This window comes from Hakea prostrata, chromosome 5 (assembly GCF_041222555.1).
Source record: "Hakea prostrata isolate BN-2017 chromosome 5, UWA_Hpros_2, whole genome shotgun sequence".
Taxonomy (NCBI): Eukaryota; Viridiplantae; Streptophyta; class Magnoliopsida; order Proteales; family Proteaceae; genus Hakea; species Hakea prostrata.
Genome location: NC_142604.1, coordinates 58,707,503 through 58,732,877, shown reverse-complemented (window position 1 = coordinate 58,732,877; position 25,375 = coordinate 58,707,503). Strand labels below are relative to the sequence as shown.

The following is a 25,375-nucleotide window of genomic DNA, read 5'->3' as shown; positions in this document are numbered from 1 at the left end:
AGTTATTGGGAGTTACTTTGCATTAGAACTAAGATAAACTTATATAGAGCTAAGAAATCATATTTTGGATTTAGTAAATCTGAACTTGGGTTCTCTCTAATAATTGTTTAACAACGAGGGTCGATTTCATACCAACCATTATGTGGTCCCTGTGCTTGAAAGATAATCCTCATGCCTCGCAGTTGCTGTGAAATCTGACTCTAATGGTTAAACTGTCATTTTCTTTTCTCCTCGATGTTGCCAGTACCAATTATAATATGATTAGCTTTGCATGTTAATTATAGATTTTGTATTGGATTATAATCAATGTCAGAAAAATGCATCTTAATCTTTATTTGTCATTTTAATCTTTTAAACATATCTTATTATGTGCTTTTAAATGGAAACAAGAAACATAATTCTTGTCTTCTAATAAGTATTTTATTTTAACTACTTAAAAGGCCACACGTATACCAACGGGGTTGGTCCAAGTGGTAAGCAGCTTGGTCCACTTAAGCAAGGTTCCGGTATCGCAACCTTGTGGATGCAAAAAATTTCCGCTGGGAGACTCACCCACCACAGTCAGGTGTGCAACCCGGGTCGAACACCGGATTAGTCAGGGCAAAGCCTTGGAAACTGGGGTTGGCAACAAAAAAAAAAAAAAGGTCACACGTATTTTATGTAATAACTTTAAAAAACCCTTTCAGCCTTTTCAGGAATACTTTAATGGAAGGATGAGGTTTATTCACATTGGTGGAGAAGCAAACAAAGCTACTGACTGGATGTCTAGGATGCAACTTTGTTTCTTGGACCCATGGGCATTCTTTCCGGATCCTCCAGTTGGGTTAGAATGAATTCTCATGGTGGATAGAGAGTCTTATTTAAGTTAAGTTTTTTGTTTTTTTCCTTTGAATTGTTTAGCCCCGTCTTTGTACCAAAGAAAATTACTTCATTAAAAACGTGAGATTCTCAATTTAAAATGGACCACAAGCCAACATAAGTTTCAAAGAATCCTATGAACAGCTCTCTATTCAAAAAGCACTGCAACTGGAATTCGATTATTATAATATTTTTTCTTAATTAAAATAAAACTGAGAAAATAATTAATTTTAATTAAGATGTAATTTATACCCACTGACAAGAGAGCATGCGACTCCTACTTTCATCTAACAAAGTTCTATGTAGAATATTCATTTCTAGTTTTTGTTTATCTTTTAGTATTATTATTTTTCTTCATTGCTTCCAATTTTATTTCTAAAAATTAATTACCATAGTTTTTGCTAGAAATTGAAAAGGATTTCCAAAAAATTAATTACCCTCCAAATACTGCAGCATCGAAGGGAATAAACATACATAATTTCATAATTTACAACCTTAAAAATAGTAAAAAATTTCCATTAGCTTAGAGTTTATGGTACCAAAATATCTAACAAATATTTTTTGAGATTATGAATAAGATTTTAATGCTTATTAAAATTTTGACTAGGTGATTGGACACCTAAACATCACTATAGCATATTTTGGGTAAAACTTGACAATGATTGGAATTATTTAACCAAGGTAAAATATTAAATGCTTAAGTAAAGAAAAATTGAATGAACAGAATTATTAAACCATGCAACGTCAATTTTGGGATCATTGAGAGATCATTTATGTCAATTTAATCAATGTGAAAATACTTGAGGACACAACATAAAGAAATGGGATACCAAGGAAGCCAAGAAACTTTTGTATAAAATAGAACTCCTTATGCACATTCATTGAGCCTATTACTCTAAAGCATATATTTTATCACCTTAACTGTTTATGTGCTTAGAAAAACATTTCAAAATCACAAAATAGTGTTTCAAACTCTTTTTCAAAGACAGAAGTAATGGTAGAAGATCGAGACTTGTGCTTGTTTTTCTCTCTTCTTTTTCAAGCCTTTGGCAGAAATTTTGGTGGAAGAATTTCTATTTTCAATTTTTTATTTTAAAAATAAAAGAAAGCTGAAAAAAATGGTGAAACATGATTTTTTTTTTTTTTTTTCTAAAAGTCCTTATAGTACAAGGTTAAGAATTTGAATCTCTTTGAGACCAAGGAAAAAGCCTCGTTGTATGTTTAAATTATACATTATATATTGAAAAATAAAAATATAAAAAAATAAAACCTAGAGATGTCATCTGTATATAAACTGTCCCGAATGAACTTAGATTCTGAAAAAGAAATCCACTTTTTAACACAAAATAGAGGTGGGTTTGTTTCATAGAATAATTTAAAATATATATATATATATATATAAAAAAAAAAAAAAAAAAAAAAAAAAAAATATATATATATATATTATATATATTATATACTTAGATGGAAGATTCTATTTTTTTTGTTCTACAAATACAAAACAAGACCTTTACCCAAAAAAAAAATATATACAAAAGAAGAGAAACAAGAAGGAACAAAAGTGTTACTAGACAGGCCCATTGTATCTGCAGTGGTGTATGCATTAATTACATGAGCACAAAACACTTGCCAACAAAGAAAAAAAAAGTTATTGAATAATTATTGTTACTTCTTTTACTATAGTTTAATTACTACATCATTTTTTATATTTTTAAAATTATTAATCTGACGACTTTACTCTTAATTACTACTACCTCTTTACTGTTAAACTGTTAGTTAATTGATGATGTGACACTTTTTATTTATTTAAAAATCCCAAAATTATCCTAAATTTTAAAATTACTTATTTACACTTTGTATTAAATTACATTATACCATTAGTTATTAGGAAAAAAATAACATCTAACTTAAATAATAAAGTGAGAAAACAAAATAATAATAAAAATCTCATCTTCTTCTCTTACCGTGTCCGAAGGAGGAAAAAATGAGTTTTTCTTCCTCTTCTTCTCAACCCATGGCTCCTTCCTCTCCCTATTTACAAAATTCAAAACCAATATTAAAAATATAAGATAGTAAAAAAATATGATAACTTCTTATTTTATTTTTTTAATGAGATAATTATTATTGCCCCCTATACTATAGTTTAATTACTAAAAAAATCCTGCTTTATATGAAATTATTGTTGTCCCCTTCAGTTCTAACAGTGTTAAGAGACTGTTACAATTTAATGTTTAATGTCTATTTTGTCCTTCTAAAATTAAAGTCAAAATACAATTATCCTCATTTAGAAGGAGAGAGAGAGAAAAGGAAGAAGAAAAAAAAAAACATATCAAGTACCAATTTTAGAGTTGTATGCTTATTATTTTAAATTTCAAAAAAATATTACCTAAATTATTTTTTTCTGCTAAGAAAATGAACTTCCTAAAATTGATAACGCTAAATTAGATAGTAACTAAATGAAAATCTAATTAAAATGGGAACTTCTTAAAATTGATAACATCAAATTGGAAAGTGAATAATAAAAACTGAAAAGCAACACCAAATTGAAAAGTATATATAAAAAAGCTAAAAAATAAGGAGCTACCTAATTAGGGTTAATTTTTTCCTAATAATAAGATAATAATGTAATTTAATATAAAGTATAAATAAGTAGAATAAAACCTTAGGGTTATTTTTGGATTTTTAAATAAATAAAAATTGCCACATCATCACTTAACTGGCGGAGTTTAACGGTAAGGGGCAACAGTAATTACAAGTGAAGTTTAAGGTAGATTAGTAATTTCAAAAAGTATAGGGAATAAAATAGTAATTAAACTATAATACAGTCACAACAGTAATTATCCTTTTTTTTATCTTTTATATATATATTTTTTTTTTCAATTTGATGTTATTTTTTAATTTTTGTTATTTATGTTATTAATTTTAAAAAGTTCTTACATCCAATAGGTGTTTATTTATTTATTGTCTAATTTGACATTATTAATTTTGAGAAGTTCTCTTACCAGAAAAAAAAAATCAGAAAGTTCCCACTACCAATAGGGTACTCATTTTTTTGAAATCCAAAATGATAAGAATACAACTCGTATTTTATATGGTTTTTCTAAATGAGGATAATATTATCTTTTGATTTCTTAATTTTAGAAGGGAAAAGTAAACATTAAACATTCAACCATAACAATCTTTTAACACCGTTAAAATTGAACGAAGCAACAGTAATTTCATAAAGAGGAAGATATTTTTAGTAATTAAGTTATAGTAAAGGGGGAAACAATAATTATTCCAAAATTATTCTTTCTTTTTTTTTTAATGATGTGCATACGGACAATGCCTTCCCATAAAGAATTCATAGCATAAATATTCTTATTCGTGTTCTTATTCTTTTTCCTAATAGTGTCATTATTGTTGTTGTTAGAGAGAACCATCCTTTAAGTGGTTGCATGTGGCATGGGGCACACCAACTTAATGCCCAAACAACATATATGCCTCCACAAAAAAGTGTAAATTCTTATGAGCATGATAATTATTTCTCTTTCTAATAAAAATAAGTAGACAATCATTTCTCTTGCTCTGTATAGAGCATATGGGACCACATATGATGAGGTAGTTTCTCTATCCTCATAAAATATTATAATAACAAATTCCTTTTATCATAAAAATAAACTCCTTCGACGTTATAAGAATGGGTGATTTACAGTTTCGAATCTGAGCTTCATGAGGTTTCAACCACTAGCGGTAGGTAAAAGCAAACTTTCCCCTTGCACGCCAAACCAGCCCGAAAAAGACCAACCTATCTCCCATCCTCTACCACTCGAACATGGTCTCCCTTCTCTCCCCTGTATATCTAGTCTCTTCTTCTAAGTAAATAACCTCAGGGGGATGCTAGTATGGTGAACCACTAATAGTTCTCCCCCCCCCCCCCCCCACCCCTCTAGAACCATTGCAGAAGGAAATTCCTCAAATATTCATGATTTTCCAACAAGGTTTAGATCAGGTTCAAGGGAGAACTACAAGGGGTATTCAAACACGATGGGATGGAAAGAAGGGGGATCATCTAATTTCTCTGCTCGCTGCCTAGCTTCCAGGACTTTATATGGGCTGGTGATTGGAGAACACATTGAACATATTTCAGAAATCTGTAGAAGGCTGGTAGAGCTATGGGTTCCTCTAGGAGTTGTTGGTATCTCCATTATCAGCAGAGCAGGCTTTCGAGCTATTTTTGCCTCTGAAAATAATAGAAATGAGGTTTTATCAATGTCACCATGGTGGGTGGACAGGCTGCTTTTGCATGTGGCTATGGATCTGATTCCAAAGAACAATGACAGGGGTTCTCTTCCTCCAATTGCTATATGGGTGCAAATGAGGGGCATTCATTTTAATTGTTTTGAATATGGGCTGATATTAAAGGTAGCCAGTGAACTAGGGAAGGTAGTGGAGATCCAAATGGATGTTGATGCAATGAGGCTTCTAGAGGGGTCAGCTCAAATTAAGGTGATGCATAACCTTAATCACCCGATTAGACTGTATGCTCAGTTAAAAAGTTGTGGGGAAGAATGGGTGCATGTTCAACTCAAATATGAACTTACTTCATTTGTGACAATTGTGGGAAGATCAACCACTCTTCCACTCGGTGTCCCATTGTAGAAGATGAAGGCAAATCTAAATCAAGCCATGTAAAGATCTATCAAAATCTTATCACTCATCCAATTAAATTTGGGAACACCCATATGCTTTCAACAAGAAGTTTCGAGAGAATTTATTCATGCTCCCTGCTACAGTGAGTAGGGAGGCTGATGGTGACCAAGGTTTGGAAGGTGATGATACTCGTAATAGAAGACTTCATCTTCAAGGAACTAATTCAAAGTTTAATAACACAAGTTATGCTGGGAATGCTGCTGGAACTAACAAGTCACAAAAGAAGAAAGGTATCCTCGGGTGGTATTGAAAGGCCAAAGGGGCTAGCTCTTGTTAATGAGCAGCCGCAAGTTGAGTCAAGGGATGATGAAGATGTTTTGAGTAAGAAGGGACTTTCCAAAGATATATTGATGGGTTTGGTGATCCAGGATGCAGAGGGACTCAACAACAAAGTGAGTCAAACCTCTGATCCTCAAAAGAGATGTTAACATAAACACAAAAAATGAGGGGTTTGAAGTGAGCATGCTGCTAGAACAAACCAAGGAGCTGACTCTAGAAAAAGGAAAACATAAAATGGAGATGGGACAAGACGATACACATGGAGCTAAGTCGCAATTGATGCAAAAAATGCTCTTGGCCTTTGATCATTTAGAAAAGTTGGAGAGGGTGACTATCCATTCACTTAACACTCAGTCTGTTACATTGGTGTCCAAATGTGATTGTATTGAACTTGAGGAGAAAATCAATGGGACAAAGGTTGACCAAAAAGTTTCTACAGCTGATGCGCAAACTCAAATAGATGAAGGGGTACACATCGAGAGGGGGGTGGAAGAACAACCTATAATCACTGTCCCAACCACGCCCAAACGTCGTAGGACATCTCCAAATTTCATGCAACTCCTACGTCTCGATCGTTTCAACCTCTTTTTGGATTCACTACTGAGGGAATCTTTGGACCCTAACACTCTGTTTTGGGCTGCATGGGGATCCATGGAAGCACGTTATCTTCTCAATCTAAACCCAGTTATACCGATACAGTAGATGGCTCAAACTCAACAGGCTCCTCAAGTTGTGTTCTAGAATGTAGTGGTGAGACTGGCGATTGCCATCCCCCAGGTCTTCTCATACCATAAATACTCTGAGTTCTTTGATTTCTGCATCGTACTCTTTATTTCAATACTTGCTATTTTGAATAGTTGGTTAAACAAAATCCACCCTAAGTCTAGAAATAGTTTTTCTGCTTGATTTAGGTTTTCTATGTGTATCCTTCTTGTTATTTTATGAATGACAGTTTTTACTAGGTGTAGGGATCTATGTAATCTATTTACTTCTTTCCCATCCTTGCTTTTTATTATTATATTTGTATTCTCAGTGTGATTCTATCCTGGGGAAATAGGTGGTGGAAGAAAGTTTTCCATTTATGGAGGTTTATATTTGTGCTAATTTCTTTTTTTGTTACCATGAAATTCTTGGTTTGGAATATGAGGGGTATCAATGATAATTTTACTTAACTCTACTTGGCAAAAAATTTGAAGAAACACAAACTAGACCTAGTCTTTTTGTGTGAAAAAGAAATGTCTGGACCATCAAGCGCTAGTGTCCGGTAAGAAGAAACTTTTTAGTGGGTATAACATTGTGGGACAAGAGGCTAGCCTTGGAACCAAAAGGTTAAAGGGAGGGATGGTGGTTTTATCTTTGTCGAATTATCAAGCTCGATTGATTCATTCCGATCCCTCATCCTTTATGATTTGATGCAAGAGAAATGGTTGTCCCTTTGTGGTTGTGTTCATTTAAGCCCCCCTTAATTATTCTAATGGAAAGGCATGCTAGTCACATGTGGCTTCCTTACTGTATTCGATTAAGGAACCATTTGTGATTATGAGGGACTTCAATGAACCTCTGGAAACAAAGATAAATTAGGAGGAACTTTTAAGCCCTCTAGTGCGCTCCCTGCTTTGAGAGCGATCATTAATGCAGAAAACCTCTTTGATATTTAGGCGCCTGGGTGCCCGTACACTTGGACTAATAGACAAAAACCTCCTAATTTGGTTAAGGAAAAGCTAGATTGGGTCTTTTCTTCTCTAAACTGGTTTAGTTGTTTCTCGAACCCGTAGGTTGCAAAATTACCTGCGATTGGGTCTAACCACAACCCTCTGATCCTTGAACCCTGTGTTGCACCAAACCATAATCGGAAGCTCTTTCATTTTCAAAATGCATGGTTTTCTCACCCTAATTTCTCTTCATATTTTCAGTATGCATGGTTTGAAAACTCTTGTGTACCTCTTAATGAAAAGTTAACCAATAGTCTCGTTTTTTGCGACACTGGAAGTCTGGAATAATTCGGTTTTTCAGTAATGTGAACAATATGTTCCATAGAACAACCCTTGAAATTGATGTAATGGAACAAGGTACCAATCCGGATTGGAATCTCATCTATCAAAAGAAACAAATGTTGGATTGAGCTCTAAAAGCTAAAGAGATGTTTTGGTTCCAAAAGTCTCGAGGTATGTATATTTCTAATGGGGACCAAAACATTAGATTTTACCATCTCTCCTAGTAAAATCAATCATCATCGGAGACAGATCTCTTTAGTTGAAGAAAATGGTCAGTGTTTCCCTAATCCAAGAGAAACAGTTGGGGTATTTGTTGAGTATATGAAAAAACTTTATCAAGCTCCTTGTTCCCTGGATCCTGAGTTTGTAAAAAGTCTCTTCCCACCCATTGATGTGAGGGGTGGATCTCTTTTGGCCATCCCAAATCACTTAGAGGTTAAAAGTGTTGTCTTCTCCCTTGGACCTTTTAAAGCCCCTGGGTTTGATGGGTTTAATGCCTTTTTCTTTCAAAAAATTTGGAATTTAATTAATGAGGATGTAGTCAATTTTGTGACTTCCTTCTTATTGGAAGGTCGATTACTTGGTGGAGTCAACCACACCCTCTTGTGTTCATCCCGAAAAAGGATTAGGCAAAAGCTGTCTCTGATTTTCGACATATTAGCCTATGCAATATGTCTTACAAAATAATAGCAAAAATTTTGGCCAAGAGGTTGAAACCCTTTCTACCCGGTATCATTTCCCTGGATCACGGTGCTTTCATGGCTAACAAACAGATCACGGATAATGTCATAGTAGCCCACAAAATCTTTCATTACATGCAAAAATCTCGTAGTAAGACTGGTTTTATCACCCTAAAATTGAACATGTCCAAGGCCTATATAGGGCAGATAGGGACATCATTGTCAAACTCTTTCAATTTCTTGGGTTTGACGATAAGTGTTGCTTGCTCATTAAAGCATTAATCTCATCGCCGACTTTTTCGATTAAGCTTAATGGGTCTCCTTACATGTGGTTTTTGGGATCTCGTGGGTTAAGACAAGGATGTTCACTCAATCCTTACCTCTTCCTATTAATTATGGAAGTTTTATCTCGTCTGCTCGATGAGTATGGGTCCCTTACTCTTTTGAATGGCATAAAAGTCGGATGGGGCACCAGAGATTACTCACCTCTTTTTTGCAGATGATACATTTCTTTTCTGCAAAGCAGATACCGAGGAAGTACTAGCTTTGAAAGCAGTCTTGGAACTATTCTATGATCTAACGAGGCAAGAAATCAACTTCGAGAAAAACGCAATTTTTTCCAGCTGTAATGTATCCAGAGAAAAAAGGAATCTGATACTTTCAATATTGAGAGTATCAGAGATTAAACGGAAAACCACTTACTTGGGAACAAAATTGCCGACGAGAAGGGAGAAAACAAAGCTCTTATAAATGGTTCTAGATCGGATGACCAGGAAGATGGCATACTGGAAAACAAATATTTTATCTTATGCTAGAAGAGGAGTATAATGCAAGTGGCAATTCAATCTATGGCACTCTATCAAATGCAATGTCTAAGGTTTCCGAAGACAATTTGCACAAGAATAGATGCGATATGTCAAAGATTCTGGAATGGACAACCAAGTAAGAACAAGAAATTGAATCTCATATCATGGGGGAAATGCTGCCAACCAAAAGAAAGGGGTGGAATGGGTTTCAAGAAGATGGAGGATTACAACTTAGCCTTGTTATTGAAGCAAGGATGGAAAATCATTTCTCAAGCTGAAGCAATGTGGGTGCCTCAATCTTTGATCCTAAAGTTTACATTGAAAAGGGATCCTGGATTTGGAATAGTATTACTAGTATCCTCCCTCAACTAGGGACAATGGTGATCCGCAAACTAGGGAATTGAACACAAACATCTTTCTGGTTTGATCCATGGTTACCCTCACAAAGGAAAATTTTGATAAATCTTCAAGATTTCTCTCTATGGCAACGGCACAACACAGTGACCGAAGTCTTCAATGATCCGCAAATGCTTAATAGGGAGATCTCTTTACCTTCTTCTAACCCCACCCCATCATAACTATGCCATTTACCCTGTTGGACCAAAATGACTCGTTATCCTCTTTACTCTCCCCAAATGGGGAATTCTCAGTCAAATTGGCATTTCACGCAATAGTTAAAGTGCACTTTCCACCTAATGAAGACCACTTTGCGACATGGTGGAAGTATATGGGGAAGTTACCAATCCACCCGAAATTGAAAGCTTTCTTCTGGTGTGTCTTGAATGCATGATTACCTATCAGAGCAAAACTAGCTCAATAGACAAATATCCAGTCAGAATATCTCTTGTGATTGGGTGAAAAGAATTCATGCTGCTGGCCCATTAGGATTACAAATGGAAAATTTGAATGATACGTCTCTTCTGAGTTTGTGTCAAAATTTCTATTCTCAAATGGATAAGTCAAATGCTACATGGCTCCTCTCAATTTTTATAATTACCTGTTACTTGATTTGGCAAGAACGAAATTCTAGGGTATTTACATAAAAAATTTCCCAATCCATTGATGGTACTTTCTCGAGTACACCAATGGATTGTAGCATTGCAGCTACAAGAGAACAAAAACAATGTTCTCAATTCACTAAAAATCCAACACAAAACCACGACACAAAAACCACAAAAAACAAAAAAAAAAAAAAAATACAAAATGACACAAAATGACACTAAAATACCACAAAATGACACTAATGCTATCTAGACAAAATGACACTAATGCTATCTAGACAATTTGAAGAATATATTTGCACTCATATACCACAGACTACTAATATTGTTTTAATATGTGCAAGGATTTAACGAACGGATAGGAGTTGCAAAATGGAGCATGGGGGTCTATGCAAATAGACATATGAGGTTCATCAATTTTGGCAAATTAAATATAGTAGATAAATTGGAGGTGACACTTTTTGGTATACAAGTTAGAGATTGATGAAGCAAAAGATCAAGGGCTAGAATTAAGAGAAATTTGGAGCAACCATTCAGCGCTACCAACTCTCTCTTACCAAAGCCAACAGCAAGATTTTGGCCTCTTAATGTAATATCTAGGTTAATGCATGTTGCTAAGACAACACAAGCAATGAAGTATGACGAATTCCCATCCTCAATGCTCTAAAGTTGGTTTGTTAATTTAGCCATAACACCATCCAATCATGTAGCAGAAACTAGTAGAACCCAATCTAATATTAGTAAGTGCTTTCAGTAAGCTACTGAATTTTTCTCTTTCATCAAAAAAAAATATATATTTGAGCTTCATGTCTCCATTTTGAATTTTCTATCATTTTCTATTGATTATGCACAAGAGATTAATAGATGAAATAAGTGACTCAAGTTGAGATCATCAAAATCGGAGTTCGTTTGGGGGTCCAACCACAAGCCAGAAGTTTGAGCCGTTTGGGTGAACCAACCCCCATCCCATTTTCTGTTTAGGGGCAAAATTGGAAATTCGGATTTTTAAACCCTATTTATGTTTTATCTCATCCGTAAACGCATTTTTGGAGGCCAGAAAGAGGCGGAGGCTTTGGAGAAAAGGAGAAACAAAAGAGAGGAGCGATTTCCATCACATTTTTAAGTCATCAGTCAGTCTTTCCACAAAGAAGAGTTAAGGTTGCATACACCATGACCACTCACAACCCAAAGTGGCAGGTTACTTGTTATAATTAATTTATTCATGTATTCCATGCGTATATGTAACTGATTTTATTTTCTGGAGTTCATAGCTTAATTGTTGATTCTATCTTCTTCTTCTTTTTTTCTTTTCTTTTTTTTTTTTTTTTTTCCTCCTTTTTTCTTGTTATCAAGGTTCTACTCTACTAGTTTCTAAACGACCCTTGAAAGCTAGCAACTCATTAATGTAAAAATGGAATATGGTTTGCCAGCAAAAATGCTTGATCAAAAGCAACTGAAGTCTTAAAAATAATCAATAGAACTTCTCCAGAGAAATTAGTATCATTGAGTTGATGTAAGAAGAAGAGGTCCTCCTCATTACCAACCCTTCATGTCATTTAGTTTCAGAGCGGATCAAAAGAACTTGAAGTGTATAGTCTTCCATTGAAAACTGAAGTTGATATTCCTCTAACCTCATTTGCTGCTTAAATTGATGAAATTAATTACTACATTACATGCCATATACATACAACTTCTATCTTGAAAAACTCCTCCTATGTTCAGTGATAATTAATCAAAATCATCTGGTTGATTCACTCAGAGTTGGGATCATCTCCCGTAGAGAGCAATTTGTAAATATTTAAAATCACTAGTGGCATATAGGCTGGATATGTATCAACATCATATTCTAAAGAAAACAAAGGAAAAGCTCACCAAAAAAACAAAGAAAGAAAAGAGAAAATTTGCATTTCTTGGCCGATATGATTCCCTTACCCATTTGTCTTCCACAATGCATTTTTTTTTGTTATATTGAATGGCCTTCACTATTTTGTCATGTTTGTGTCCTCTTCAATTATATCTAATGAAAAAACTAAAAAACAAAAAGTGGCAAGGGTCATGATAGAATACACTAATTTTTATATAAAGTATTAAGTCCAAATAGAAGACTTGATGTTTCGTGGTCACTTTTTATCAATAATTATGTTGAAAATTTTAAGAAAACATTCATGATGAAAGAAAAATTGCTCCCCCAAAAGAATCGCATGTCAAATGGTTTCAAGGGATATAATTACTCTATGTGGATCAACTTCCTATAAAAAAATGCAGAAAACAAAGCTTTCTTTTATCTCTTACATTGAAAACAGTTAATTCGTTCATGACAAAGCTTGTCATTACAAAGATGGTTACTTTATGCTCATATTTAAATTATCCACTTTTATAATGTCTCAACTTTTTAATTACAATAAGGTATGTAAATGATTGACCATTTGATGAAAATGATTTTTTTTTTTTTTAATTTGAAACCTAGTTACCCTAAGAAGTTGTGATTTCTAGTCGATTTTTTATTCACTTTGTAAACTTAATTTATATCTTCCAATATAGTATAGATATATTAGATTGCTCTGTAAAGTTGACCATTTATGATAATGGTGTGGACAAACATCATTACCAAATTCTGTACCTAGTAACTCATGATTTGGGCTATCAGGTCCATTGAAAACTCACTAACATACTATGTATAAATTCAAGACTGGTCCATAAGGGTTACTTAGGGTGCAAATAAGCTGGCTCAAACAACTTTGTTTGAGGGGAAAAAATAACTTATGTAATACTTTTCGATATAATAACCTAATGGAACCCACAACCACATTTTTTTTTCTTTCTTCTTTTCTTTTTCTACTCTTGCAAACCTACCAGCCTCAATTCCACTATAATTCTATGCCACCAACCTGCTTCCCCATCCTATATTCCGCTCCCTTTGATACTTCTTCCACTCCCCTATTGCAATCTCAACCACACTTTGATACAAAAGAAAAGTTTAAGAAAAGATTACGATTCTTTCAACACTAGGAATCAATGAAATGAAGAAAGACTCAGTTTACCTGGGCACCAACCTTATCCATGGCAGATCTAAAATGAAAGATCTACAGTATGTAATCAATAAAATGAAGAAAAAAATGGCCACCTAGAAAGCATCAAGTCTATCCTTTGCGGGGCAAGGAGTCTTGCTACAATCAGTCCTTCAGCTGCAATCGGTGTATCAAATGCTATGCTTCAAATTCCCAAGTATGCTATGTAGGAAAATTGATTCCCTATGCCAAAAATTTTGGTTAGGGAGTCCGACGAAGGAAAGATAGCTGACACTTATCTCATGGGATCGATGCTGCCAATTGAAAGAAAATGGAGGGCTGGGTTTCAAAAAAATGGAGGAAGCCAACACGACTCTTTTACTCAAGCAAGGATGGAGAATGCTCAAAAATCCGGAATTAATATGGGTGCAGACACTGAAGGCAAAATATTTTCCGAACACTGCATTGTTCGATCCTCCAAAGGTCAAAAAAAGAAAGGGATCATGGACATGGAACAGCATCTGCAGAATCTTACCAAAACTTGAGAGTATGATATGGAGAAAATAGGGAATTGGAGGAGTACATCTTTTTTGTTCAATCCATGGATAAAAAATCTGGAAGACCGAACACAACTAGAACTTGACACCAAGCTATAGAAAAGAAACACAACATTGGCTCAAGTGGCAAACTCAATCAATCTACTCAACAGGGAGTTACCTCTTCTCCTAAACCTTCAACTCTTTCATCTCTCCAACATAAATCTCTCAAATGAAAATGACACCTAGATGTCTCTTATTTCAAGCAATAGAGATTTCTCTATCAAACTGGCAGGGAAAACTCTATCGCAAATAAGATCGACATCACAATCTAATACTTACACCGCATGGTGGAAGTTCTTTTGGGAATTACCCCTACACCCTAGATTTAAGATTTTCTTTTGGCGTCTTTTAAATGCAGGATTACCAGTTAAGGCAACACTTGTTCAATGGACGCCATTGTCCCTAGAATGCGAGCTTTGTGGAAATTGTGTGGAATCTATATGGCATGTATTCCTTTCATGTGATTGGACGTAAAGGATTTGGGCTACAAGTCCCCTAGGATCACGAACGGAAAGACTTTCAAACACATCAATTAGTGATCTGTGCAACTCTTTCATCCTAGACTTTGGGTTGGACAATGCATCAAAAAGATGGACGGTGTCCGTTTTTATAATCACATGCTACTTTATCTGGAAAGAACGGAACAACAAACTTTCTAATAAAGTTATCCCCAACCTCATAAGAGTGTTAAATAACATAGTAAATTGGATCCATGACTTAAGCCCTAAAACACATGAAACAGTTGAAACCACACATAACCAAACACAAGTAAAGACATCCAAACCAAATATTTGTTTCTATAAAAACCTTACTAACTTAAATCATTGTCCAACTTTGGTGTGTGCAGGGATACATAATGCAAAGCTAGACAGTACAGGATGGAGTGTGAGATTATTATGTGAAGGACAACTAAAGTATCTAAGTACAGGAGGACTAGGGAAGGGTAACATCGTTGAGGCATTACTGATTGGATTAAAGGATGGAATAGATCAAGCAGTGCTCTACAGACTTCAATTACAAGACATATGGTGCAATGAAAAAGAAGTGCTAGATCTACTTCTCCCACTTAATCACAACAGGTGGCCGATAGCTTATGTCCCAATTTTGGTAAACTTAGTATGTAACATTAAGGATACAAACCTTAATGGTTTTTGTGATACCACACTCCACCAATGGCTTATGTATTTAACATTTGTGTCCTCCATAGACCATAACAAGTCATTAAATGTAATAGACCCTACTACTCTATGTATTTGCTATCCTAATTAATATCAAGCTTTTGTTTAGTATCAAAAAGAAAAATTTTAAGCTATATTAGAAGACTAAGTTGTTGTTATATTAGTAAATTTGCCTAAGGTTTGATTTTAGATGAACTTTTACCCCCAAAAAATATGTATATATAAATTCCTTCCATTTTCTAAGTTATTATTATTATCATTTTTTTTTTTTTTGGCCTAGTATTTTTGTCTTGAAAATTATATAATTATTCATTAAAAAATAATTTATTTAATAATTTAGTCATTTTGGAAGATGAGATCCCAATCCTTAAATCTATTGACATAATAATATACTGAGTTTAGATGGGGCATGAAGAACTCATTTCCAAATTGAAAGTTTGATTTTGAGGAATAAAACTCAATGATTTACAAGGGAAGGTGGACCAAGAAATTAACCTGAACACAAGACACATTGGGGTTCGAAATGGTTTATTTTTTCTGTTGAAAAGTCATTTGTATTAAGAGCGAAAAGTAGATATATATATATATAAGAGGAGTAATTATATAGGTTCATCAAGGGAATCAAATCACTCACCCCTGTAACATCAGTTGCCCCTAGAACACACAAAATTCAATGGTTGCACTTAGATGCAAAACCCATGCAAGCACACATAACAAAATCTGGTTCCTAAGGGTTTCAACTCCTTTTAAATTGGTTACTAACTCCCCCTTCTTAACGACAATATCTTGTTTGATCTCTCTATATGTTTTATTTTATTTTTCTAACAAAGTTTCTAGGCTTTGACTCGAATATTCTTATATGCACATATTGACCCCACAAGTGCATGAACCATATCATATTAGAGTTGAATGAAACCACTCAAGTTTCATTAAAAATAGTGATAAGCAATAAACATGAATGGCCTCATCGGTATGAAGAATTGAAATCAGGAGCTTATACTTCCATAGGTAATTCTTAAGGATAATGATGGTAATCCACAGTCTGAGGGCAAAACATGAAAATCACAGGCAACCTTAGTCGAATCTAGGGTTGCCTAGACACCACTACTCTATGCGTGCAAGACTTCAAGAACTCCGCTCAAACTCAACTAATTCTATGCGTGCAAGACTTCAAGAACCAGACTCAAACTTATTTATTCAAGAGACTTCAGCAGATTACATCTTATTCACAAGTGGATCAAATTCAGAGTTACACTCAAACACACAAGAGACCTAGTTCATACCAAACACAAATAGATAACTTGGTAACAAACCAGGAGAGCCAAGAAATGGAGCGGACCGAACAAAAAGTAACAACACACCCCCCCCCCCCCCCCCCCCCCCCCCCCCCCCCCCCCCCCCCCCCCCCCAACCCACAACAACAAAAAAAACAAAAAAAAAAGAAAAAAAAAAAAAAAAACAAAAAAAAAAAAAAAACAGACACCCAAAGTAAAAAATAACAAGGCACAAAGATTGTTGGGGGTGGGGGTGGGGAGGGGGAAGTATTCAAACTTAATCTTCCCTCAAAAGGCACATGGCACATGTTTTTCTAGTTGCATGATTCTCCTTAAAAAAAATAGATATAATAAATGGAAGAACTTCTTGGCACTCTTTTCTTTTTATTTATTTATTTATTTATTTATTTATTTATGTGTGTGGATAGGAGATGGGGAACAAGGGCATTTAGACCGATTTTTAACAAATGGTAAGACTGGCTGATGGTTTTATAAATCTATTTAATAAAATACTTGTATGCAAGCAAGAATGATCATCTTTCTTCAATCCCAACCCCCACCCAAAAAAAAATAAGTGATCTGTTGAATCTAAAATCCACCCAAAATCAAATATGTCAAATCATCGAGAAAATATTAAGTGCAGGAACTAACCTAGACCCATGAGATTGAATGAGGTTCAATTGGGATTGTTGATCTTCCAAGTCTTGAAAACTATAGTTATCTTCAATTACTAAGTTAACCTATCATAAAGATAAGTAATTAAATTTAATTTCATAACCATATTTTAGGTATCTACAGATAGGAGGTCCACACTTAATGAGGCATTATTAACCCAATTAACTAAACTGATCACTTTAATTAGGTTAAGTGTTTTTTTTTTCTTTTTTTTCTTTTTTGTAAACATTAATTAGGTTAAGTTATAGAATAGCATAAATACACATTTATTTAAGATATTGTCCATAAATTGGATTTTACTCCAACAATCTCCCACTTGGGCAATATATTTAACTTTATAAATAAACATTATACCTTATCAGCTCATGAATTTTGCTATCAAAATTTGATGCATCTTAACAAACTTGTCCATTAATTATATAAACAAAGGACTAAGGTGATCTTTATCACATATATCTCATGATTAGACCCATCAATGATCACGTATATCTATACAACTAATGGCGAAGATCAAGTGTGGATGCTTGATGTACAACATGAAAATATCATGTACTGTGATCTTAACATACCTGTTTTCAACTGGTCTACCTTAAACCTTAAGGAGATCAAACCATACAAAAATCAAAGTGAAGTGAACAACTGTAAAATATCCATAAACTGAATAACATAAAAACATATCTATAATGAAAGAAACCATCCAAAATTATAAACTCCCACTAAAATTATACATCCTCAAGTGACATGACACCTATACAAGCAATGTGCTCATCATGAAATACCTTGGGTGGCAATGCTTTAGTAAACATATCCGCGATCATGGAGTTTGTATCGATATGCTCTATAGACATAAGTCCACTCTAAACTCTTTCTTTAACAACTAAGAACTTAATGTCTATAAGTTTTGACTTTGTCGAGCTTCTATTGTTGTTAGAATACAATACTGTTATTTGCTGTCACAAAATATCTTCAATGGTCTTTTAATGCCATCTATAATGCGCAACCCCATGACAAAATTTCACAACCATATCCCATGCATGATTTGATGTCTCATAACAAGCTATAAATAACTACTAATGTGGAAAAAACAATAAGAAACTAGTTAACACTCTTCCAAGACATAGCACCTCCAACAAGTAGGTAAATATAGCCTAAAGTTGATTTCATACTATCTTTGGTAGTTTCAGAGTCAGTATACCCAACGATCTTAGTTTGATCCGACCTTTGATAACACAAAGATGTAGTCTTTTGTTCTTTGTAAATACCTCATGACTTGTTTGGCTCTCTTCCAGTGATCCTTTCCAGGATTGCTTAAGTTTACATAACATGTCAACAATGCAAATCTAGTTGAATACAAGCGTGAGCATACATTAGACTCCCTATTGTTGATGCTTAAGGAATCTTCTACATTTTTTTTTTTTTTTTTTTCAAAATCATTCTTGGGACATTGTTTGAGACTAAATTTGCCTCCCTTAGCAACAGGAGTACCACGTGGTTGCAGCCTTGCATGCCAAACCTTTTAAACACATTTTTTAGTATAGCTCTTTTGCGATAAACCAAGTGTACTTTGAGAACGATCTCAATGCATCTGTATACCTAACACAAAAGAGGCATAACCAAGATCTTTCATTTCTAATTTGTTTGATAGAAATCTCTTGGTTTCGTGCAACATGTCTATATCTTTGGCGGTAAACAATATGTCATCCAAATACAAAACCAGAAATATTTGTTTACTCCCATTGAACTTATGGATTATGCATTTATTGACTATATTCATCTCAAAACTGAACAAGATGATAACTTGAAGAAATTTATAATACCATTGATGAGAAGCTTGCTTAAATCAATAGATGGATTTCTTTAACTTGCAAACCATCTTTTTTGCATCTCCAGATACAAAGTTTTTCGGATAAATTGTCTAATCAATGTAGCCATTGAGAAAAGCAATCTTAACATCCATCTAAGGAAGCTCAAGATCAAAGTGTGTCATAAGTATCATTATTGTCATGAAAGAGTCTTTTGTTGAAACTAGAGAGAAAGTCTCTTTATAATCGATAAAGCCTTTAGCAACAAGATGCACTTTGTACCTCTCTGCATTGCCTCTCAAATTCTTTTTAGTTTTTTTTTATTTTTATTTTTTATTAGAAGAAACTTAGATTAGAACTAAATTAGTGCAAAGCACCACAAACACTATTGACAGACCATTTGAGAGATTCCTATCTTTGCATAATATTCAAACTATCTTTGAAGCATTGGGTTGTGGAAGTCCAAAAATAACATATGTTTTGATATGTTAGCCAGGTTCATTATCTTTTGTAATTCTTTTTAGTTTTAAATATCCATTTGTAACCAATGGCTTTTGGACCTTTAGGCAATGGGATAAGATCCAAAATATCATTGTCCTTCATGGACTTTATCTCATCATTCATGGCATCAATCCACTTTTGAACTTTAAAACTTTCATGGTTTGACGAAAGTCAATTAAGATCATCTTCCACTACACCAATGTCATACTCAAGTTCTTGCTTAAATATGGCGTAATCTATTGACACTGCATTTCTCTCTCTGGTAGATCTCCTTGGTGGCATAGGTTCTTAAGGTGGAAGAGGTTGTTCTTCTCAAATAAGAATCTCTTGGATATTATCTTGATTTTGGTTTGCTTATTAAACAATGTTAAGAATCAATCCTTAATCAATGTCAATGACAACTATAGGAATTTCAACGTATTCTTCTGTAGGAATTTTAGTGTATTTCTCTTCTTCTTCAAAGACAAAATCTCCAACCTTATATTCCCTCACAACCTCAATATCCTTAAAGAACTCAACATTAATTTCTCGTCTCAAAAATTGTCTAAGTATTGGGATCATAAAACTTATAGCCCTAGAACTTTTAGAGTATTCAACAAAAAATAGCAACTTACCGTTCTTGAGTTCGATTTCCTTTCATTAGGCCTGTAAGGCATTGCCTCAATTGGCCATCCCCAAATTTATAGATCCTTCAAGCTAGGCTTCTTGCTTGTCCAAAGCTCATAAGGGGTTTTGATAGTCACTTTGGTAGGAACCCTATTAAGGATATATATTACAATCTCAAGTGCTTCTCCCCAGAGTGATTCAGGCAAAGTAGAATGACTAATCATACTCCTCACCATGTCTTCAAACATTTTGTTTCGCCTCTTAGCAACACCATTCATATTGGGCAAACTCAACATAATGTATTGTGGGACGATACCGCATTCCTCTATGAACTTAGCAAATAGTTTTGGACATTATGACTTGAATCGTTCTATCAATCATAACATTCCCCACCACAGTTAGGTCTTACGCTTTTAATTTTTTTTGCTTTGTTGGTTTTTGACTTCAGCTTTAAAATTTTTGAACACATTCAACGACTATGCTTTTTCCTGAATGAGATATTCATAGCCATATTTGGAAAAAAAAAATCATGTAAAAACATTATAAAATATTGTTGACCATTCCAAGTAGCTATAGGAAGTAGCCCACAAATGTTTGTATGCATAAGTTTTAAGATGGCTAAAATCCTATTGGCTTAAAATCTCCCCTTATTGGTTTGTTTTCCCTTTATAAACTTAACACAAACGTCAAAATCTATAAAATATAGGGGTGCAAATAGTTTGTTTGACACAAGTCTCTCCATTCTCCATCTGGAGATGTAACCTAATCTCTTGTGCCAAAGCACAACTAAATCCTTGCTAGTTAATTTTCTTTTAATACCTCATATACTTGACTGCAAGGATTCATTAAATAAAGCAATCGATCATAGTCTGATAAAGAACCGAAACCAACCAATTTTGAATCATGGAATAAACTTAATTTTTCATTTCCAAATGAACAAGAATAACCAAATTTGTCTAAAACAAAAATAAAAATCAAATTCCGTCTAAAAGACGACTAAACAAATGTTTCATTAAGATCCAAATAATATCTAGTCTTTAAATATTTTAATTTTAAATTTTATATTGTTTCAACTTGAACCGACTTGTCATCACCTACATGGATGTAGTTTTCACCATCATTTGCCTTTTAACATTTCAGACAACCCTATTAGATACACTACTGTGATTTATTACAACATAATATATTCAGCATGTGTATTTAGATAATGAAGTTAAATTAACCTCAAAATAAACCAAATTAAGAAGCATACCTTTCTTAGCACGCCATGCTTGATAATTAATGCATTGCTTCTTTTGATGACCTTCAACTCTATAGAAGAAACAACATTTATCGTTTGATGTTGTTTTTGTTTCTTATTAAGTTTCATATTTTTATCATTGTTATCATTTTTCCTTTTCTTTTCTTTATCCTCGGAAGTACTGGTCAAATGAGCCTTGTCCATCTTGATATCTTGGCATAGTAATCAAACACATATCATACTATCATACTAGTACAATTATAAAAGCATGAACTCAATTGGAGATGGCTACATTTAGTTTTCCACTATTAGCTCTCTGAATTCACACAATTAGATTTTTGTAGTTCTTTGCATTAATTGTAAAGTATGTCTACAATTGTAAATGCAAGTTATTGAATTCATTTTATTTTTTAATTTCTTCCTATTTCATTTTCCAATAAATCATTCATTGCTTGATACATTATTCGAAATCATTCCGGAAAGCAAATACCAAGAACAAAAATTCAATATTAGCTCGATCGTTTTAATTATCATATTATCATTCAATTATGGAGATGATCCTCATATGGAATTAAATTATGAATGAAATCACTCAACAAAGACTGACAACCTGATAACCCTTATGGATAACTTGCCTCACTAGAATTCTGAGTTTTTACATTTCCCATGCTTCACTGGATTTCTGAGTTTTTACATTTCCCATGTAATTAAATTCAATTACCATTCAATAATGGAGATGATCCTCACATGGAATTAAATTATGTATGAAATCACTCAATGAAAACTGACCACTTGATAACCCTGATAACCCTTATGGATAACTTGTTTCACTAGATTTCTAAGTTTTTACATTCCCCATGTAATTAAATTCAATTATCATTCAATTATGGAAATAATCCTCAAATGGAATTAAATTATGTATGAAATCACTCAATGAAGACTGACCGCCTAATAACCCTGATAACCCTTATGGATATCATATAATTTATAAACACGACTGTTCAACTGGCCAAAATAAGCCCATACATATTAAAGAATTCATCCAACAGCTCCATTGTCAATTTAACCAGGTCCATTCTGAGAAATCGTTACTCTAACAGTACCTACAACAATTGTAGAGGTATGTTAAAATCACCATTAACATAAAAATTCTTCAAAATTGTTTAATTTCATCCTCCTCCCTAAAACTCTTTGCCATCGAATGGAACATTTGTGGGATCTAAAATTATTGAAGAATTGCAACCAAGAAGGTGTGGCAAGGTCTTTTCAAGTGGGACCTTGTGGTTATTAAGAGTTATGTTATCTTCGTCAGTTCTATCTTGCAATTCCAGCAAAATCCAGGAATCTTACTCCTCATTCTGCCCATAACTAAGTAGCATCACCTCCCATACCCATTGCATAACCCTCCTTGCCCGTTCCCCTATCTGTGCAAACCAGAAACCCCTTCCCCTTGCTGTCGCACCCTTCACAGAGACCATCCCCAACCAAATTCTCTAATTCACGTGTATAATTTTCCACTGTGTGTTTTTGGAATCTTTAGTATGTCATTTTCCCATTATTCTCCCCATATAATTGTTGATGCTTTTTATTGTGTGCTTTCAGCAGCCCAGTGGAAAAACAGCCCAAGTGCTGGAACATTTGAGGAAAGACCGGAGAGGACCATGGGTATGTTATGATACAATTAATATTCTTCAGTTTAGTTAGGGAGACTTTGTTTTAACCCATACATAGAATAATTATGCCTTATTGGTTTGATACAACTAAGAATCGTCTACATAGGTTCTATGGTTTATTGGTTTTATACAACTAAGATTCTTCAATTGTGGAAGGCCTTGCTTTATTAATGGATGAGTTTTGTGGGTGTTAAGCATTCCACATATTTTAGTATTCTTTCTGTAACAGTTGTAAGACATTTGAACTCACATATTTTAGTATTGTTTCTGTAATAGCTGTAAGACATTCTTTACATTTGAATCAACTACACAAGTTCAAAAAGTATGTTAAAACTCTTGCCATTCTAAGAAATTGTTTTCGGCTAATTCACTTACACCATTTTTAAGATATGTTTAAATTCACTTCAATATCATTATGTATACATTTCATTAAGTATATGATTGAGCCCTTATAAATATAAAATATGTTGATTGAAAACTCTTTGTAACAACAAAAACAATTTCCCCATTGATATCTTAGTGTAGTAATCAAACACAAATAATAATGAATATGTAGAATCAATAAATATTCTTTTGCGTTGATTATTAATCACATGTAAAAACAAATAAGTATCACATGCTTATTGCCACAAATGCGCATGCAATTCTATTGAATACCAACCTTCCTTTGGCTGATTAATATGCATACAACTTTTTGTATTTCAAAATAAAATTAATCTCACGAAAAATGTCACTTTGATAACATATTGTTGCAATTAATTTATTCTAATACACATATACCAAATAATCAATATTTGAATTTAAAATCATGCCAAAATTCAAATTTTTAATGCATTCTATATCATACAAGAAAAAAATGCATTTTATTTTTTTTCTTATTTTTTTTGGTAGTCCATGCAATTTAATTTTCAAAGTATACGAAAACTTATCTTCAAGAAATTACCGTAAACCTATTCTTTAATTATAGAAATTCAGTTTTTAAATTAATTAATCATTAGATTATAATAATTTAATTCTCAAATGAATTGACATTACTTACATAGGAAAGGCGTTTTGGAATTTATTAATAAAAATATATAAACAAATTAAATATAGGAAACGAAATCATTAAAGATTAATCATAGTAATAGGAAACCAAGCATCTAAATTAACCAAAAACATATAGCTAATCAGAAAATCAAAACATTATGGTCATATATTAGTAAATTTCATTTTCAAATAAACCTTTATTAAAAAAAAAATTCCTATTTCCCAAATTACATTCTTATATATCAAAGTAACAATCATAATGATTTAATTCTAATGATTTAATATAAAAATTGCTCTGATGTCACTTATAGGATCCAAAATTCACTCAGAACCAAATATATCAAATCATTAAAAAAATATTAAGTACAAAACTTAACCTTGATCCATGAGATTAAAATGAGTTTCAATTGGGATCATTGATCTTCTAAGCTCTGAATGCAAGCCTTCTTTTAAGGAAATTTTTTGATTTCTCTATTTTTTTTCTCTAATGACGAGATTTAGAGAGAAGAACAAACTATACTTGACTTGAAGACCATAACCCCTTTATATACTATTCAAGAGAAGCGGTTATTTTCAATTACTAACTTAACCTATCATAAAAATTAGTAATTATATTCAATTTCATACAAAATCCGTGACCATATTTTAGGTTTGTGCATATACGAGGTCTACATTTAATGATACATTATTAACCCAATTAACTAAATTGATAATTTTAACTAGGTTGAATTATTTTTTGGTAACTAACTAGGTTAAGTTATAGGATAGCATAAATATACATTTATTAAATATGTTGCCTATAAATTAGACTTTACTCTAATATGATAATCTTTTATTATTCAAAAATATTCTCTCTCTTCGATTTTTTATTGGAGAACATGATTGAATTTTAACCGTAAACTTTGATAAATGTCTAATATACAAAATTTTTGACAAAAAATAAAAATATATAGAACAAATTACACTGGCACTCCAAAATAGATGTTTTTAAGTTTACAAAACACAGAAACCCCAAAATTGAATTTTTATTTGATATATTTGTCAAATTTATCATTGAAAGCAGGTAAATCACTGTTTATTTTTTTAAAAAAAATATCCCTATAATAAACAGTGTCTAAAAGGTTTTCAGTGACAAATTGGATAAATATTTCCAATGAAAATTCAAATTTTGGGGTCTCTGTGCTTTTTAACATAAAGTGGGGGTGTCAGTGCTTTAAAGACCTCCATTTTGGGGTGCCAATGCAATTTGCTCAAATATATAAAGAATCTTTCATCTACACAACAATAAATACAAATATATTTGGCCTTCTATAATACATATTGGACATTTAGTTGTATGATTCACAAACTTAAAATGCTAATAACTTGAGAGGTACCCTAGCTTGTAGTCCACAGGAAAGCAAATACCTTTAGTTCAACTTTCTTAGATCTTTTTAAGGGCCACAACCATAAAAAAGACTTGATAACTATCATAAGCATC

The 25,375-nt window shown here is 33.2% G+C and overlaps 1 protein-coding gene across 1 annotated transcript; it reads left to right on the top strand.

Moving 5' to 3' along the window:
• Nucleotides 1–4,884: 4,884 nt before the first annotated feature.
• Nucleotides 4,885–5,499, top strand: LOC149016803 (uncharacterized). Its single transcript, XM_089156813.1, has one exon. It carries the CDS (start codon nucleotides 4,885–4,887, stop codon nucleotides 5,497–5,499), a length of 615 nt encoding a protein of 204 aa, XP_089012939.1.
• Nucleotides 5,500–25,375: the final 19,876 nt, after the last annotated feature.

Bases quoted from the DNA above. Each gene is read 5' to 3' on its own strand.
- LOC149016803 (XM_089156813.1), top strand. From the start codon at position 4,885: ATGGGATGGAAAGAAGGGGGATCATCTAATTTCTCTGCTCGCTGCCTA.